Here is a 15746-nt window from a genome sequence, read left to right as displayed (position 1 = left end):
CACTGAGCCAAACCAGCTAGAGCTATTTATCTTTTTACTAGAGGCCCGGTGCATGAAATTCGTGCATGGGGGTGTGTGTCCCTCTTCCGAGCCTGCACTCTCTCCAATCTGGGACCTTTCGAGGGATGTCTGACTGCCCATTTAGGCCCAATCCTGCCTAAATGGGCAGTCGGACATCCCTCTCACAATCCAGGACTGCTGGCTCCCAACTGCTTGCCTGCCTGCCAGCCTGATCACCCCCTAACCAATCCCCTGCCAGCCTGATTGATGCCTAACTGCTCCCCTGCCAGCCTGTTTGCCCCTAACTGCCCTCCCCTGCAGGCCTGGTCACCCCTAACTGCCCTCCCCTGCAGGCCTGGTCCCCCCCAACTGCTCTCCCCTGCAGGCCTGGGTCCCTCCCAACTGCCTTTCCCTGCAGGCCTGGTCACCCCGAACTTCCCTCCTCTGCTGGCTTGGTCACCCCTAACTTCCCTCCCCTGCAGGCTTGATTGCCCCCAACTGCCCTCCCTTGCAGGCCTGGTCCCTCCCAACTGCCCTCCCCTGCTGGCCATTCTTGTGGTGGCCATCTTGTGTCTACATAGGGGCAGGATCTTTGACCACATGTGGGCAGCCATCTTGTGTGTTGGAGTGATGGTCAATCTGCCTATTACTCTTTTATTAGATAGGATAGAGGCCTGGTGCACAGGTGGGGGCCAGCTGGTTTGCCCTGAAGGGTGTCCCGGATCAGGGTGGGGGTTCCCTTGGGGCATGGGGCGGCGTGGGCGAGGGGCCTGTGGTGGTGTGCAGGCCGGCCATGCCCCCTCGCGACCCAAGCGGAGGCCCTGGTATCTGGGGTTTATTTATCTTCTACAATTGAAACTTTGTAGCCTGGAGTGGAGCCAAGCCTTCTGCTTGCTCCATGGTGGCAGCCGTTTTTTTTGGGATTTATGTATCTTCTATAATTGAAACTTTGTAGCCTTGAGCGGAGGCCTGGGCCAGCCAGGGTGTGCGGAAAGCTTGGCTTCCTCCATCACCGGGGGCAACCCTAGCCTTCTGCTCTTTCCAGCTCCACGGCTGCCGCCATTTCTGTTTGGATTTATGTATCTTCTATCATTGAAACTTTGTAGCCTTGAGTGGAGGCCTAGGCCAGCAAGGGCAGGTGGAAAGCTTGGCTTCCTCCATCGCCGGGGAAACCCAAGCCTCCCTTCTGCTCTCTGTGGCTATAGCCATCTTGGTTGGGTTTATTTGCATATTCGCTCCTGATTGGCTGGTGGGCGTAGCTTGTGGGCGTAGTGGAGTGATGGTTAATTTGCATATTACTCTTTTATTAGATAGGATTAGATAGGATAGAGGCCTCGTGCATGGATGGGGGCTGGCTGGTTTGCCCTGAAGGGTGTCCTGGATCAGGGTAGGGGTTGCCTTGGGGTGTGGGGTGGCCTGGGTGAGGCGCTTGTGGTGGTTTGCATGCCGGCCATGCCCCCCGGCGACCCAAGCAGAGGCCCTGGGATCTGGGATTTATTTATCTTCTATAATTGAAACTTTGTAGCCTTAAGCAGAGGCCAAGGCAGGCCAAGGCTGCGGAAACTTGGCTTCCTCCATCACTGGGGGCAACTCAAGCCTCCTGCTCTCTCCAGCTCCGTGGCTGCTTCCATTTTTGTCGGGATTTCTTTATCTTCTATAATTGAAACTTCGTAGCCTTAAGAGGAGGCCAGGGCAGGCGGAAAGCTTTGCTTCCTCCATTGCCAGGGAAACCCAAGCCTCCTGGTCTCTCCATGACTGCAGCCATCTTGGTTGGGTTAATTTGCATACTCGCTCCTGATTGGCTGGTGGGCGTGGCTTGTGGGTGTAGTGGAGGTATGGTCACTTTACATATTACTCTTTTATTAGATAGGATTTTTTGACATCTTTATGGATTCAGAACCTTTTGGTTCCTGTTGCATCTGCGCACTCTCCACCTCCACCTCCACCTCCAGTTACAGCATCAGCTGATGTCAGTAACAATAAGGCTTATGATTGGAGAAAGCCTATTTGACAAGGTATGGGCAGCTACACACTGGCATAACTCCCTCCTCTGCTGACTTTGATGTATGAGAAGCCCCTGGATTTTCAGTCTAATGATTTTAGGAAAAAAAAGCGTCTTATACACAGAAAATATGGTAATATCTTTCTGTCAGCCCCAAATGAAGGAAACGTATGTGAACCCTAATGTATTACTTTAGTTTTGTCTTTTTAAAATATTTTTTTGGTGGTAAAAATTACTATTTCAGAAAACCATGTTGTGGATTTTTGCCCCAGTTACATTTTTTAGTGTATAAAATGCTGGATTGTGTCTTTGTATTTTCCATACAAGCAAGGAACTTGAATTGAGATTGGGCTGATGGGATGAAAGGATATTGCTAATATAGTTTCTATACTACTTTCCATCAACAGTGGCTGGTTTCTGAGCTGTCCTCAGATTTCAGCACAGGTCCTAAAAATTGGTTAATGCTGGGGCTTGGCATAAATCCTTGTGTCAGAAGTCCTTTTCCCCTCAGTGGTTGGTGGTCCCAGAGCTGGAGTCTAAAGACTCTTTATTGCCACCTATTGGTGCTTGTCGGCTACTGCATGGGATATCCAGTAGGCGGGAAATCGTTCAGCATCCCTTTTCTATTTGTCACTCTTTAAATAAAGCAGACCTCTGTTAGCAGATCTACTGTCTGAGAGGCAGAGGATGTGAGAAGCCAAAGCTTTCTCCAGATTATTGCAGGACTAGTTGTCTGTCAGGACCAGTCTGCATTATGAGCACTGCTTTTGTGCTTCGTTCTCTCACATGCTGATGTGGCTTAGAATCTGGTCCACCATGCAGCTCCATTGAGAATGTTTCTGGTGGGAAGTCTACAGGATTGACTTTTCAGTACACCCTTTGGATTCTGCTGGGTTTTGTTCCTTAGTATATTTTTCTTTTCCCTTAAGAAGGAACTAAAACACGATTCTTGCCTCACAAAATAATTCACTCTCCTTATCCAACCATCATCGTAGCCAGGATTTGTGGAGATTTCTGGCAGTTCACAATTGGTATTGAGTAACCTAATTGAGAAACTGCTGGGGTTTTTGTTGAAATAATATTTTAAAAACAAAATTGGCAATCCAACCTCAGGAGAGAGTGGAAAGGCAGATTACCCTTTTAACTGGCTCTTTGAGGCTTTTAAAGCTGAATGTGCTTTAGATAATTTGTTCACACCTTGTAACCATAATAATGTATTAGGGATTTCTTTGGCCAGATCCTTAACTTTCATGTGCTGTTCTTCTGACTCTTGTTACCCTTTTTAAAACCCTCTTCCGCTGTAAGATACAGTTTTTGCTTAAGATAGACCTGAAACTGACAGTCTTTGTGGAAAATGGCATTTGGGGTTCTCAGATCCTGGATTTGGAATTGGAACAGGCAGCTTTCCATAGGTGGTAAACTCTAACACATGTGACATTTGTGACTGACAGAACAAAAGGGCTTTGTTGCTGCTTTAATTGTTGATTAACAATGATCCCTCTCAAATTTGACATGGTTTCTTTCTGGAACACAAAAGAAATCAATGTCAAATATTTCCTAGATCACGACAGTCGTGATTTCCAGGAAGCCATGGTTTTTTTGACACCGTAATGCTGCATACGATTTACAAAAACATAATTGCATACTTTTAATTAATTGGATTAAAAGCTGTGCTGCATATTACTTTTTCTTTTTTTAAAAAAAATATATTTTATTGACTTTTTACAGAGAGGAAGGGAGAGGGATAGAGAGTTAGAAACATCGATGAGAGAGAAACATAGATCAGCTGCCTCCTGCCCACCCCCCACTGGGGATGTGCCTGCAACCAAGGTACATGCCCTTGACCGGAATCGAACCTGGGACCCTTCAGTCCACAGGCTACTGAGCCAAACCAGTTGGGGCTGCATATTACTTTTTATACCATCTGTGTGGTATCTCCCTGTCCACCTGAGATTTATGTGCCCAGTAGTGGTTTGCTTGGGAAGACGCTGCACATAGTGTATAGATATTTAGTACTGTCATTGACTTTTGATATTCTCTTCTTCCTCTCCCTTAATCCTTTCCTCTGAATAAAAGAAAAATAAAGGCTCACCAATTTCTTTGATGCCTGATTCCCAGTGCCTAAGTTTGGATATAGTACAGTGTTTGTGAGCAATTGGAACATCTTCTAAGGTGATGGTAACATTTTTGTTTTCTGTGCTTGCCTTCTCCTTGGGCTGACTTTTTCATTGGTAGAGTTGATGAATATATTTGTAAGTAGTTATGTTAGAGTTTCTAAGGATGTCTCAGGATTCTGAAGGATGTTAATGTTTCCCAAGAATAGTAAATACTTCCTAATTGGAACTATTAAGTCTTAAGGAAGCCGAGTATAGAGAATATTGTTACTATTTAATAGTTTAAGGGAATTAAGGGACAACTTTTGGAATTGTGCTGTATTTTTAAAAATTTATGAGCATTTGAAAATTTCTCCACCCCCATCTTCTAAAGTACCGGACAGACAAGTAAGTATACATAAGTCAGAATCTGAAAGTTAAAGACTTTGTTATTTCGCCTGACAAGGTGTAGTTAGGAAGTTGGCACTGGGAATCTGTAGCTTAGCAACACAGGCATTTTAGAGATTTAAGATTCTGATTTTCCACTGGGCACAGGCAAAAGATCAGTATGTCTTACCTTGAATTATGAAATCGTATATCCAGAGGAATTATTAAATAAATTACTATACTCAGGTTTTATAGGTGAAGTCAGAGGAGATTGGACATAGAGGGAGCTGTAGTTTTCTCCAATTCATAGTCCGCCTCCTTTTTAAAAAAATTAGGAAATAGATGTCCAACTTGCCCAGGATTGCAGGTGGGCTACACTAAAGCCCGGGTTTGTGATGCATTGTTCCTTTCCTTATTACCCCTCTGACCAAGCAAAACTTCCTAGGATTCATCTTTAGGGGATTGAACAACAACAAAAAAAGTTTTAGGTAAATCCAGTTAATAAAAAACTTCCACTATAAAATAGCCCATCTAATTTAATTAAGACAAGTGCTGCACATATTTAACATTCTGTGGTTTTTAGCATAAACAAACTATTTCATCTGTTTACATATACAGCAAGAAGTGAGGCCTCTGAACAAACATGAGGTCCCAGAAATACCATGAAGCAGGCACTCCGTGGAACAAACTCTCCTGGAGCCTGCTGGCTTCCCTGTGCTCTGATCTCCGTTGTGTGACATCCTCTCAACCTGATAAACAAATTGTCACAGCTATGGAGCAGGGTGGGGGGTGAGCATACAGGCTACAGTTTATTGCCAGTGCTTCTTGCGGGAGAGTTTGGTAGGAGTTGGTCTGTGCTTAGCCTCTGGGTTCATTTGAGGATGTGTTTATTTTCTCCTTACTATACAGGATGTTTACAACCACTCTGTGTGGTTTTTCTGCAACTGCACTTGCATTTGAATTTGATGGGCAGCTTGCCCTGGGTAGGGGATGTCTCCTGCCCGACCCCCCACAATCACCAGTGTGTTTGTGCATGCACACACACGGGCACACTCTTGTTTCTTTGAGTAGCTGCCAGGTTTGTAGTGTGTGTGTGTGTATCTGGGGGTAGAATAGAGTGGGTAATTATTTTGGGGATGGAAACACAGGAAATTTTTTTTGAATAGGCCTTTCAGCAAGTTGGCATAGCTTCAGGGTCTGGCCCCACACCAATACAAAGAGCGCAGCCATGCTGGTCATTTTGCATTTGCCAGACACAACATGTCTTATTTTTTGAATGAACAGACCCTCCCCTCCCACCCATTTCTTGCTCTTGGTTTAGAATTGGGTTATAATCTAAATAATTGGATTTACCAGCTTACGTTTTTAATATTGGAAAATTGGGTTAATAAAATGGTGTTTTGGCTTACCCGTCCCTCAACAAGGGACCAGCTGGGCATTTCTTTAATTCGCCTACTCCGTCTTGCTTCTGCTTTCTCCATCAAGATTGGACGCATACACTGTGTCTTCCTCAGGTTTGTAAACTATCAGAAATCCTGGACAGAAATGGAATTTAATTAACCTAGAAATTGCTTTTGTGCCATATTTAGAGCTGTCCTAGAGATTGAGTGCAGAGATAGCAGTAAGCTGGTTAACTCTATCCTGTAGATAACCCCAGAGGAAACCTGGAGGAACAGTGCCTCCCTCTTGTGAGACTTCTGATGGCAAACTGCCTGGGAAGCATCTAAATGCATGATTTGAGGAGGGAAGGAGGGGACACACAGAGGGTATTATTATAAAAAAAAATATTTGGCATCGGACTTTGTCATTTCATAAGTGGAGTTTCTTTCACAAAGCATCACCTTGCAGTTTACTTCTAACTTTCAAAATAATACCAGTGTTTATTTGTTCCCGTAAAGGTGCTTTACATTTTTTAAAAAAACTAAATAAATATAAAATATTTGAAGGCATTTTTGGACAAGATTATAAGTGGTCAAGCAAAATAATTTTTGGCTGTTGATGTGCTAACTAAATTTAAATAAGAGATAGCTTAGGAGAAAAAGAATGCCTTCTCGTGTGTATCTTAGCAAATAGCAGGGAAAGAGGAAGAAGATTGATCCCCTACCCCAGTGGTCGGCAAACTGCAGCTCTCGAGCCACATGCGGCTCTTTGGCCCCTTGAGTGTGGCTCTTCCACAAAATACCACATGTGGGCGTGCACGTACAGTGAGATTGAAACTTCGTGGCCCATGCGCAGAAGTCGGTTTTCGGCTCTCAAAAGAAATTTCAATCGTTGTACTGTTGATATTTGGCTCTGTTGACTAATGAGTTTGCCGACCACTGCCCTACCCCCACTCCCGCCATGCAGCTGGATCAACAGGTACAGACGATCTCTGATATGGTGGTCCTGTGTGCATAGGTGTGTGGCATGGCCATCTTCCCAGCTCCAGCAGATGTGGCCCATGGACAGTTGTGCTCTGAGGCCGTATGGACAACTGCATGCCTCGTGATGGGATGGCACCTGTGCTTCATGGTTAATAGCCAGAACCAGATCTCATTTGGCTCTTGTTAGATGAAGCTGATAAGGGGCAAGTGGTTCAGTAAATTCTTAGTAAGTAATAACTGTGGTGATGGTAGAAATTGTGATGACAGGAGCAGATGTTTAGTAGATGAATCTGATTCCTCATGAAACTGACTGCCAGAACCTTTGGGTAGACTTACACTGGGATGGCCAGGAACTTCCCTGGGGCAGAACACCATGTCCTTCCTTCTTCTGTTGTTGTTAGTTCTGTTTCAGATCCACCCAGGTCTCCCTGGCACCTGGACTTTCATTCAGTCTGCCCCTCTGCTCAGAAACATTCATGTGTTTAATCATGTAATTCCTAAAGAAAGAAGGATGAATGGTGTGGTTTGGAACTGGTGCAGTGGTGTGGTGCTCTGCTCCTCCTCAGTGGTTGTGGAGGCTTGTCCGATGCAGATAATCTCTATATATAAAAGCCCAGCAACTGGAATGGCAGAATGACTGGAATGACAGGTGGCCATGCGGTGGCTATGACATGCACTGCAGCAGCCAACCTACCTGATCTGGCCCCTGATGGGCCCCCAACACCCCTATCGAGGGCGGGGCCGGCTGGCCAGACCCCACCCATGCACGAATTTGTGCACCGGACCTCTAGTAGGTCATAAAGAGGAGACTGCAGTAGAGCCTTCTCTGTTGGGCCCACAGAATGTTAGAGGAATGAAATTGGGGTTACGTAGCAGGGGGGAACATATTAGTGGTTTTGTCTCTGAGAAGGGGAATTTTGAATAGAGAAGCAGAAGAAGTGACCTCCATAAAAAGTAACAGTGCCCCCCTCCCCCCCCCCCCAAAAAAAAGTAACAGGCCCCTTATTACATGATGAGGAGCCTGCAAATTAAGGAGAGCACTTCAGGTAGAAAGAGCAGTGTTGAGTAAGCAAGGTCCTTCTGGCTATTGCCTTTATCCTAAACCTAGGGCTTTTTTTCCTACATAGAGGGTCACTTTGGAATCAGATCAGTCAGTAGTAAATTGATTTCATTTCAACACATTTTTACTCCCTTCCAGGACGTTTTAACTTAAATGGAATCAATATATATATAACTCATGCCTGAATTGCTATGGGGCTCCTGGACTCAAGAGAAGGGGCACCCCAGATGCTTCGCCCATAACAGGGCTGTGCCTCACCTCCCACATGCATGCAGCGTGGTGTGACAGAGAAACAAACTGGCCTGAGGACCCAAGGTCTGGCTGATCTTACTTGTTCTGCCATCTATGCTTCATGGCTCAAGGGCAGGCCTTGTCCTTCTCTAAGTTGATTCCATCTATTCATCGAGGGTGATTTTAAGATCCCTCCAAAAATTAAGGCCATTCTTCTTTAAACATTTGTCTCAAACTCCAAATAGAGTTGGCTCTTTGCATGTTTTAGTCCTTTTATTCACATGCATGCATTTACACCATGGAAGCTACGGGACAGCAATGATTTGATCTGAAATTACTTATTGTCCTTCACCCCCACTGCTCCCAATCCTAGATTTCTATACGGTAAATAAAGTGTTGCCCTCACTTTATGTAATTGTTCATATATAAACATATTTATTCATTGCTTCCTCAGTTGGTTTATGTTTATTTGATCTGTATTGATCTGTATCCTTGGCTTGCTGAGAGTTTAGTTGGTTCTTTGACCCAAAACTACACCTACAGTTCCTAGAATGAAGGAGATTTCTGTAGGAGAAACACTTTCCTTGATCAATAAAAATCAAACGTGGAAGTGAATTGTGCTCTAGTTGATTCTTCTGACATTTGCGTGAAGGACAAACACCCGCTGTATTGTCTGTGTTCTGGCATTTCTGTGTAGTATTACCAGTGGGCATTAAGGGCTGTCGTGGCTAAACTCAAGGCCGAATGGCTTTGGAGGCCCTACATGCTGTTTTTCCTTCAACCCCAGGAACCCCATACTCTCTTCCTCCTGAAGACTCTGAACCTCATTAGTTCAAACAATATTTCCATTTAAGAACATTTTTGCTCTAGTAAGGGAATGGAAGGTGTTGTTTCTGGTTAAGATGCCAATCAGCTGGTGGAAGGGGTAGGTGAAGTAAAGGTTGCAGTGGGTGGATATATGGCCTTGCTTGCTTGCTTCTGGGGATGATCAGGTGCTCCCAGAGCCGCACTTCTTTCTTCAGCCTGCATTGTCTGATGGCCTTCCTCCCCTCAGCACTGCCACCAAGGTCTCCAGAAGTGGCTGTTCTGCTTTTTCAGCACATATGCACCCCCTGCCCCACTTTCTTTTTTTACTGATTTGAGATAACATACACTCAGTTCCTTGCATCATATCTTCTGGAATGAATCATCTATCCCTCAAACATACCTGTGTGGCCAAGAGTGCCTGATCCATGGATTTGGCCTGTAAATTGTGTCATTCAAGCTCCTTTGTTATGTGGGGCCAGCTAAGCAAAGTCAACACCTTTGTAATCCTCCCTGGACTGTAGGAGAAAGAGCCAAACCGCAGACCTGCCCTTTTTGCAAAGTACAGATTCTTCTGGCCTCTAAAAAAAGATATTGGTTCGTCTTGTTCTTTTGTTCCTGCTTTCTTCTGAGTCTCACAAATACTTATCACTTGGGAGTGGGGTGTATTCTCTTGAGAGGTAATTTATTTTACTGCCACTTTTTAATCTGTTATTGCCTTATTTTTCATAGTCTCACTGAGAAAGTCATCAGGCAAAAAGTCATTTTATTTAAACACTGGTAGGAACAGTCTATCTTGGAGGTCCTGAGATTGTAAAGTAGCTCATGGTGTCCCCCTCTGTCATCTGTGCCTCATCTGTGTTTGGTGTTTGTTTTTCATTATGGTTGTGCTGACTTCTCATAATGTGTAGCATTTGTTGTTGCTAACTTTTGAAAAAGCAATAAACACAGAACATCCTGCTCACATGCACCTGAGTTTCTGTAAAACCCTGCAGTGCTCAGAGGGTGAGCTTGTATCCATTTAAACAAAGGTGTACAGATTATAAAATTACTAATTAAACAAGTTTTTAGTAGAGTGAAATGACCAGGTTTTCTGTCAACTGGGAGGGTTGGATGATGAAGAGGGGGAGCTTTGTTGGGAGAAGAGGTAGTTTATGCTGGGATCAATCCACCCGTGGGTGGCATTGCGCTGCAGGGCTGTGACTATTGGAACGGAGCTGCATTTCCTGGTCTTGTGCTTCCTCTAAAGCAATGCTGTTCCAGGCACAGGCTCAGCCTGCTGCCAGGGAGTGGAACACAGAAATGGAGAGTGAGCTTTTTAGAAACTTAAGGCAGTTAGTTTCACAGCATGATTTTATGGCTGTTGAATCTAATAAAAAATTTGGCTTGTGTCTCCTCACCCTCCAGTTTGTTGGCATTGATTATAAAAATATCTACAATATTTGCAAAAGTAAAGGGAGAAAATAGCCAAGCACAAAAGTAGTCCTCATCTCAGATAGTCTGAGAAGCACCACTCTGAAGTCACTATCTCTCTGTGAAGTTCACTCCTTTGGGCTTAGTAGCTCCTTCAGCACACACTATGGCTATCTCGTCTTATTAGTATATGCAGGCAAAAAAGATCGTTGTTCCCCATAACATAGGGACAGTGGCATTGCCTTATTCCCTAACCATTGGTAACATTTGGAAAATTGTTAAATTTGTAGAGCTTTCTGCCTCTACCTTGTTAATGTGGCTATTTCATTCACTTGGTTTTCCTGGGTTCCAAAGTGCTTTTGATCAGCTCTGTGATACTTGCAGATTTTAAGGACTGAAGGTTGCCCAGCAAGTACATAGTGGTCATGCTGTCTCTCTTTTGATCAGATGTCAGTTTGCACCAGGAATATGATCTGTACAATAGTGCTTTTGGTGGGTGGTAGGGGAGGTAAGGGAAGAGAGATTGGTCAGGACTCATAAGAGGCTAAATTTAAAGGTGTTACTTTTTACAAAGGAGAAAACTGGGTGTGTGCATTTTGCTGTAGTGTTTTGTTAAATACTAGAAAGTTATTTTAAAATGTTATGTATTTTGAGGCCCTGGCCAGGTAGCTCACTTGGTTAGAGCATCTGTACACCAAGGTTGTGGGTTCAGTCCCAGTCAGGGCACATACAGGAATCAACCAAAGAATCTATATATATATAAAAAGCCAGTGACCGGGCCCTAACCAGTTTGGCTTAGTGAATAGAGCGTCAGCCTGCAGACTGAAGGGTCCAGGTTCAATTCCAGTCAAGGGCATGTACCTTGATTCCGGGCACATCCCCAGTAGGGGGGTGTGCAGGAGGCAGCTGATCGATGTTTTATCCCTCTCCCTCTTTGTAAAAAAAAAAAAAAAAAAAAGCCGGCAACTGGAACTCTGTAACAACCGGTCACTATGATGCCCACTGCAGCCAGCAAACCTGCCTGATCGGGAGTGGGGCTGGCCAGCCAACCTCCCGTGGCCTCTCCCACCTGGATCAAGGGTGGGGCGGCTGGGCAACCCCAGCTCCCCCACAACCCCTCCCCCCAGCCAGCCCTGCCCCTGATGGGCTCCACCACCCCATTGGCCTGCAGTCCCTCCCCCCAGCCGGCTCCACCCCCGATCGCCCTCCTTACCCCAATAGAGGGCGGGGCCAGCTGACCAATTACCTGTGGCCCCTCCCCCTGGCTGGCCCCAGCCCCGATGGGCCCCCCACTCTAATCAGGGGCAGGGCTGGCCGGCCAACCAGCTGCAGCTCTTCCCCCTGGCTGGCCCCACCCCCGATCGGCCCCCCTCCCCACACACCAACTGGGGGTGCACACCAATCTGGGGTGGAGCCTGCCAGCCAATCGCCCATGGCCCCTCTCCCCCAGCCAGCCCGGCCCTGATTGAGCCCCGATCGGGGTGGGCTGGCTGGCCAACCTCCCACTGTCTCCTCCTCCCCTGATTGGGCTGGGCCAGCCAGACCCCACCTGTGCATGAATTCGTGCACTGGGCCTCTAGTATATAAATAAGTGGAACATCAAATGGATGTCTCTCTCTGTCTCTGAAATCAGTTAAATAATGTTATGTATTTTGTGTGTCAGCAGTTTAAATACTTATTATTTTTTAAATATTTTTATTGATTTCAGAGAGGAAGGGAGAGAGAGAGAGAGATAGAAACATAAATGATTCGAGAGAATCATCGATTGGCTGCCTCCTGTATGCCCCCTGCTGGGGATTGAGCCGGGCATGTGCTCTGACAGGGAATGGAACCATGGCCTCCTGGTTCATAGGTCAGCACTCAACCACTGAATCACACTGGCTTAATATTTTTAATACCAACAGTAGTTAAGGGAAGACTTAATTGTTTATGTTTTACAAAGAAACAGATTTCTTTTTATTTCTTACTAGAGGCCCAGTGCACAAGATTCGTGAACTGGGGGTCCCTCAGCCCAACATGTGCCCTCTCACAGTCCAGGGCCCCTTAGGGGATGTTCGCCTGCCGACTTAGGCCCGGTCCTCAGGGTGATTGGGTTTAAACCGGCAGTCAGACATCCCTCTCACTCTCACGCTCCTTACTGCCTGCCTGTAGCGGAGGCAGGAGAGGCTCCCACCACCTCCGCTGTGCTCGCCAGCCGTGAGCCTGGCTTCTGGCTGAGCGGTGCTCCCCCGTGGGAGTGCACTGACCACCAGGGGGCAGCTCCTGCGTTAGGCGTCTGCCCCTGTTGGTCAGTGTGCGTCATAGTGACCGGTCGTTCTGCTGTTCTGTCTATTTGCATATTATGCTTTTATTATATAGGATGTAATACTCAGTGCAACCTTGAGTTGAGCTGGCATTGTCAGTCTCACACAGATCTAGATAAAGCCCTTTCTATGGGGCTGCTTTTTGGCTCCTTTTTGCTTCCCATCCCTCCCCCCCGCCCCAAATACTGGACCTTGTGAATATTATGCTAAGTGAAATAAGTCAGTCAGAAAAAGGTAAGAACCATGTAATTTCACTCATGTACGATATACAAGTTAAACACAGAGGCACACACAGATAACAGTATGATGGCTAGCAGAGGGAAGGGGGTAGGGGGTAGTAAACAATAAAGGGGGCCAACTATATGGTGATGAAAGATGATATGACTTTGGGTGTTAGGGACAGTATACAGACCATGTATCAGAGTGCAATGTACAGATCATGTATCATAGAAATGTACACTGGAAACCTTCCTATATGACCCTGTTGACCAATGTCAGCCCGATAAATTTAATTTAAAAAAGAATAATAAAAATTTTCTAGAGGAAATTATAGTAGATTATTTTTGCATTTTAGCGGTAGACAAATATTTCTTACAGAGGACACAAAAAACACTAAGCATTAAAGGAAACATGATAAATTTATCAAAATTCAAAATTTCTGCTCATCAAAAGACACTATTAAGAAAATGAAAAGGCAAACGATAGTCTGGGTTAAAATATTCACAATACATAATCTGCTAGATAAAGGACTGGTATGCAGAACACACACGCATGCTCGTGTGCTTTGAGTCAATAAACTCCTACAAATAAATAATAAAATACAACTGAATATAAAAGGCAAACATCTAATAGTTACTTTATAATAGAAGATATACAAATGGCCAAGAAGCACAGGAAAAGGTGCTCCATATTGTTAGGTATCAGGGAAATGCAAATTGAAAGTACAGTAAGATAGTATTCACCCCCACTAGAGTGGGAATGACCAAAATTTCAAAAACTGACAGTACCATATGTTATAAGAATGGAACAACTCCTTTGCATGCCCCCTCTGCCCCAAATACTATTTCTTGAGCATCTGTATAAGCAGGGCTGGATAGACAGTTTGAAGTGGTCTCAGAAGTACCTGCTTCTATTATGGATTGAGATCCTTACAATTAGAGGAAGATTTATTATGAGACAGTTTATGATAAATGTCAGGTTAGTTATACATAAAGGAAAAATATGTTAGGATATGTATCCTAACTATTGGCTATGGTGTTAGGAAAGATGGAAAGAAATCTTTCTAAGATTCATTAGTATTCAAGTTGATAGAAAGGTATGTCTCACATAAGTTTTTGTAAATTGTGGTTTGTAGACACTAAGTGGATAAGTTGTGGGGTTCACTGTCTAGGTAGGATTGTAATGAGGAGAGACCTGAAAGAAAGATTAAAGGCAGTTTTTTGAATTTCTAACTAAGGGCCTTGGGCTTACCCTATAGCCAGAGGGTAATCCATAATCTAGCAGGGATGGAGGGGTTTTGGATAGACTAAAGAAATACATTTATTTTCTGCATTACTAGTATAAGCTTCAAATTAGTGTAGTGACTGTGGGTGAATTGGAGTCAGAAGTGATTAGAATTGGGGTACAAGACAGGTTCAGTGATGGATGGACAGCAAAGATGGGCTGGGTGTAAGGACACAGGATTAAGGACATCATATGTTTGTGACAGCGTCATGCTAATGAATAGAATGCTATATAGCTGTGGCAGGCTGATTTGTATTTCCTCATCACTGGGTAGATCAGAAGTCCATAAGCCAGTAATCCCATGTCATCAAACAGCAGTTGTTGAAATACGCAGGCACATAAGTGATCTGTGTACACGCATGTGTTGGTACATACTTTATATCAGTGTATTAAACACAGCCTTTTTTTTTTTTTAAATATATTTTATTAATTTTTTTACAGAGAGGAAGAGAGAGGGATAGAGAGTTAGAAACATTGATGAGAGAGAGAGACATCGATCAGCTGCCTCCTGCACGCCCCCTACTGGGGATGTGCCCGCAACCCAGGTACATGCCCTTGACCGGAATCGAACCTGGGACCCTTCAGTCCGCAGGCCGACGCTCTACCCACTGAGCCAAACCGGTTAGGGCTAAACACAGCCTTTTAACCAAACTTCCTGCTCTTTAAAGTTGGCCTGTGGTTTATGAGAGTGTGAGAGATATAGAACCTTAATTATAAAGAGTTTTCTTGAAATAGGGTCTTTCCCCGTTCTGTTTCATAATTTTATTTTTGCACGTAGCTCGATATTCTCTGATCTCTGCTTAATTTATTTTTATTTACTTTTTCTTTTACAGGCCCAGGCTGCAAGCACAAAGGAAGTTTGCTCAATCTCAGCCGAATAGTCCCAGCACAACTCCAGTAAAGATAGTGGAGCCATTGCTACCCCCTCCAGCTACTCAAATTTCTGACCTCTCTAAAAGGAAGCCTAAGACAGAAGATTTTCTTACCTTTCTCTGCCTTCGAGGTAAGACTGCATTGCCACTTGTTTTGGAGGGAACAGCCTAATTGATAGAAAAAGGAGTAACAGTGCACACAGGACTCCTTGGCATGCTTCTTTCAATTCCCAGCCTGCTTTGAGGTAGAGCTTAAAGTGAGAAATCCCACGCCAAGGTGCTTGAGTCTTCATATTTCTCTTTCTTTTTTCATTTGACTCTTAATTTCTAAGTATAGTGAAAATATTGGTCGATATATGTAAACAGGACCAATTAACAGAGTGCAAGTTGAGGATAAAATTTTGTAATAAAGGATGCGTTTGGGTTTACATGGCTGTACTTTGGAAAGTGTTTACTATAGTAACTAAGTTTTCTAACAGTTGTGAGGGAAGAACACAAAAAGCTTGGCAAACAGAATAAGGAGCCTCTTACTGGAATGGTCCATGGAGGTGAGCTTTAGAAAGCTATGAACTTGAAGAGTTCCTTTGTGAAGTTAGTTGAGAGAGAAGGTGAACAGGAAGGAGAGGGTCCTTGCTATTGGTCATTGGCTTGAGATTCAGGGTTATGTCCTTCTCTCCCCCCCCGCCCCCAACATTTTGAAATAAGTTATAGCAAG

The 15746-nt window shown here is 44.5% G+C and overlaps 1 protein-coding gene across 5 annotated transcripts in view; it reads left to right on the top strand.

Moving 5' to 3' along the window:
* JARID2 (jumonji and AT-rich interaction domain containing 2) overlaps positions 1-15746 on the top strand; it is a gene marked incomplete at its 5' end in the record, with an annotated part of 306278 nt that overhangs the window by 216249 nt on the left and 74283 nt on the right. For all 5 annotated transcript variants that reach the window (XM_080656845.1, XM_080656844.1, XM_080656843.1 and 2 more), the window contains one exon: positions 14993-15162. In XM_080656845.1, coding sequence (XP_080512971.1) covers positions 14993-15162 — 170 coding nt within the window. The remainder of the gene's footprint in view (positions 1-14992; positions 15163-15746) is intronic.

The sequence above is a fragment of the Plecotus auritus genome (assembly GCF_963455305.1).
Source record: "Plecotus auritus genome assembly, chromosome: 2".
NCBI lineage: Eukaryota > Metazoa > Chordata > Mammalia > Chiroptera > Vespertilionidae > Plecotus > Plecotus auritus.
The sequence above is the reverse complement of the archived record's forward strand: the minus strand, read 5'-3'. Positions and strand labels throughout refer to the sequence as shown.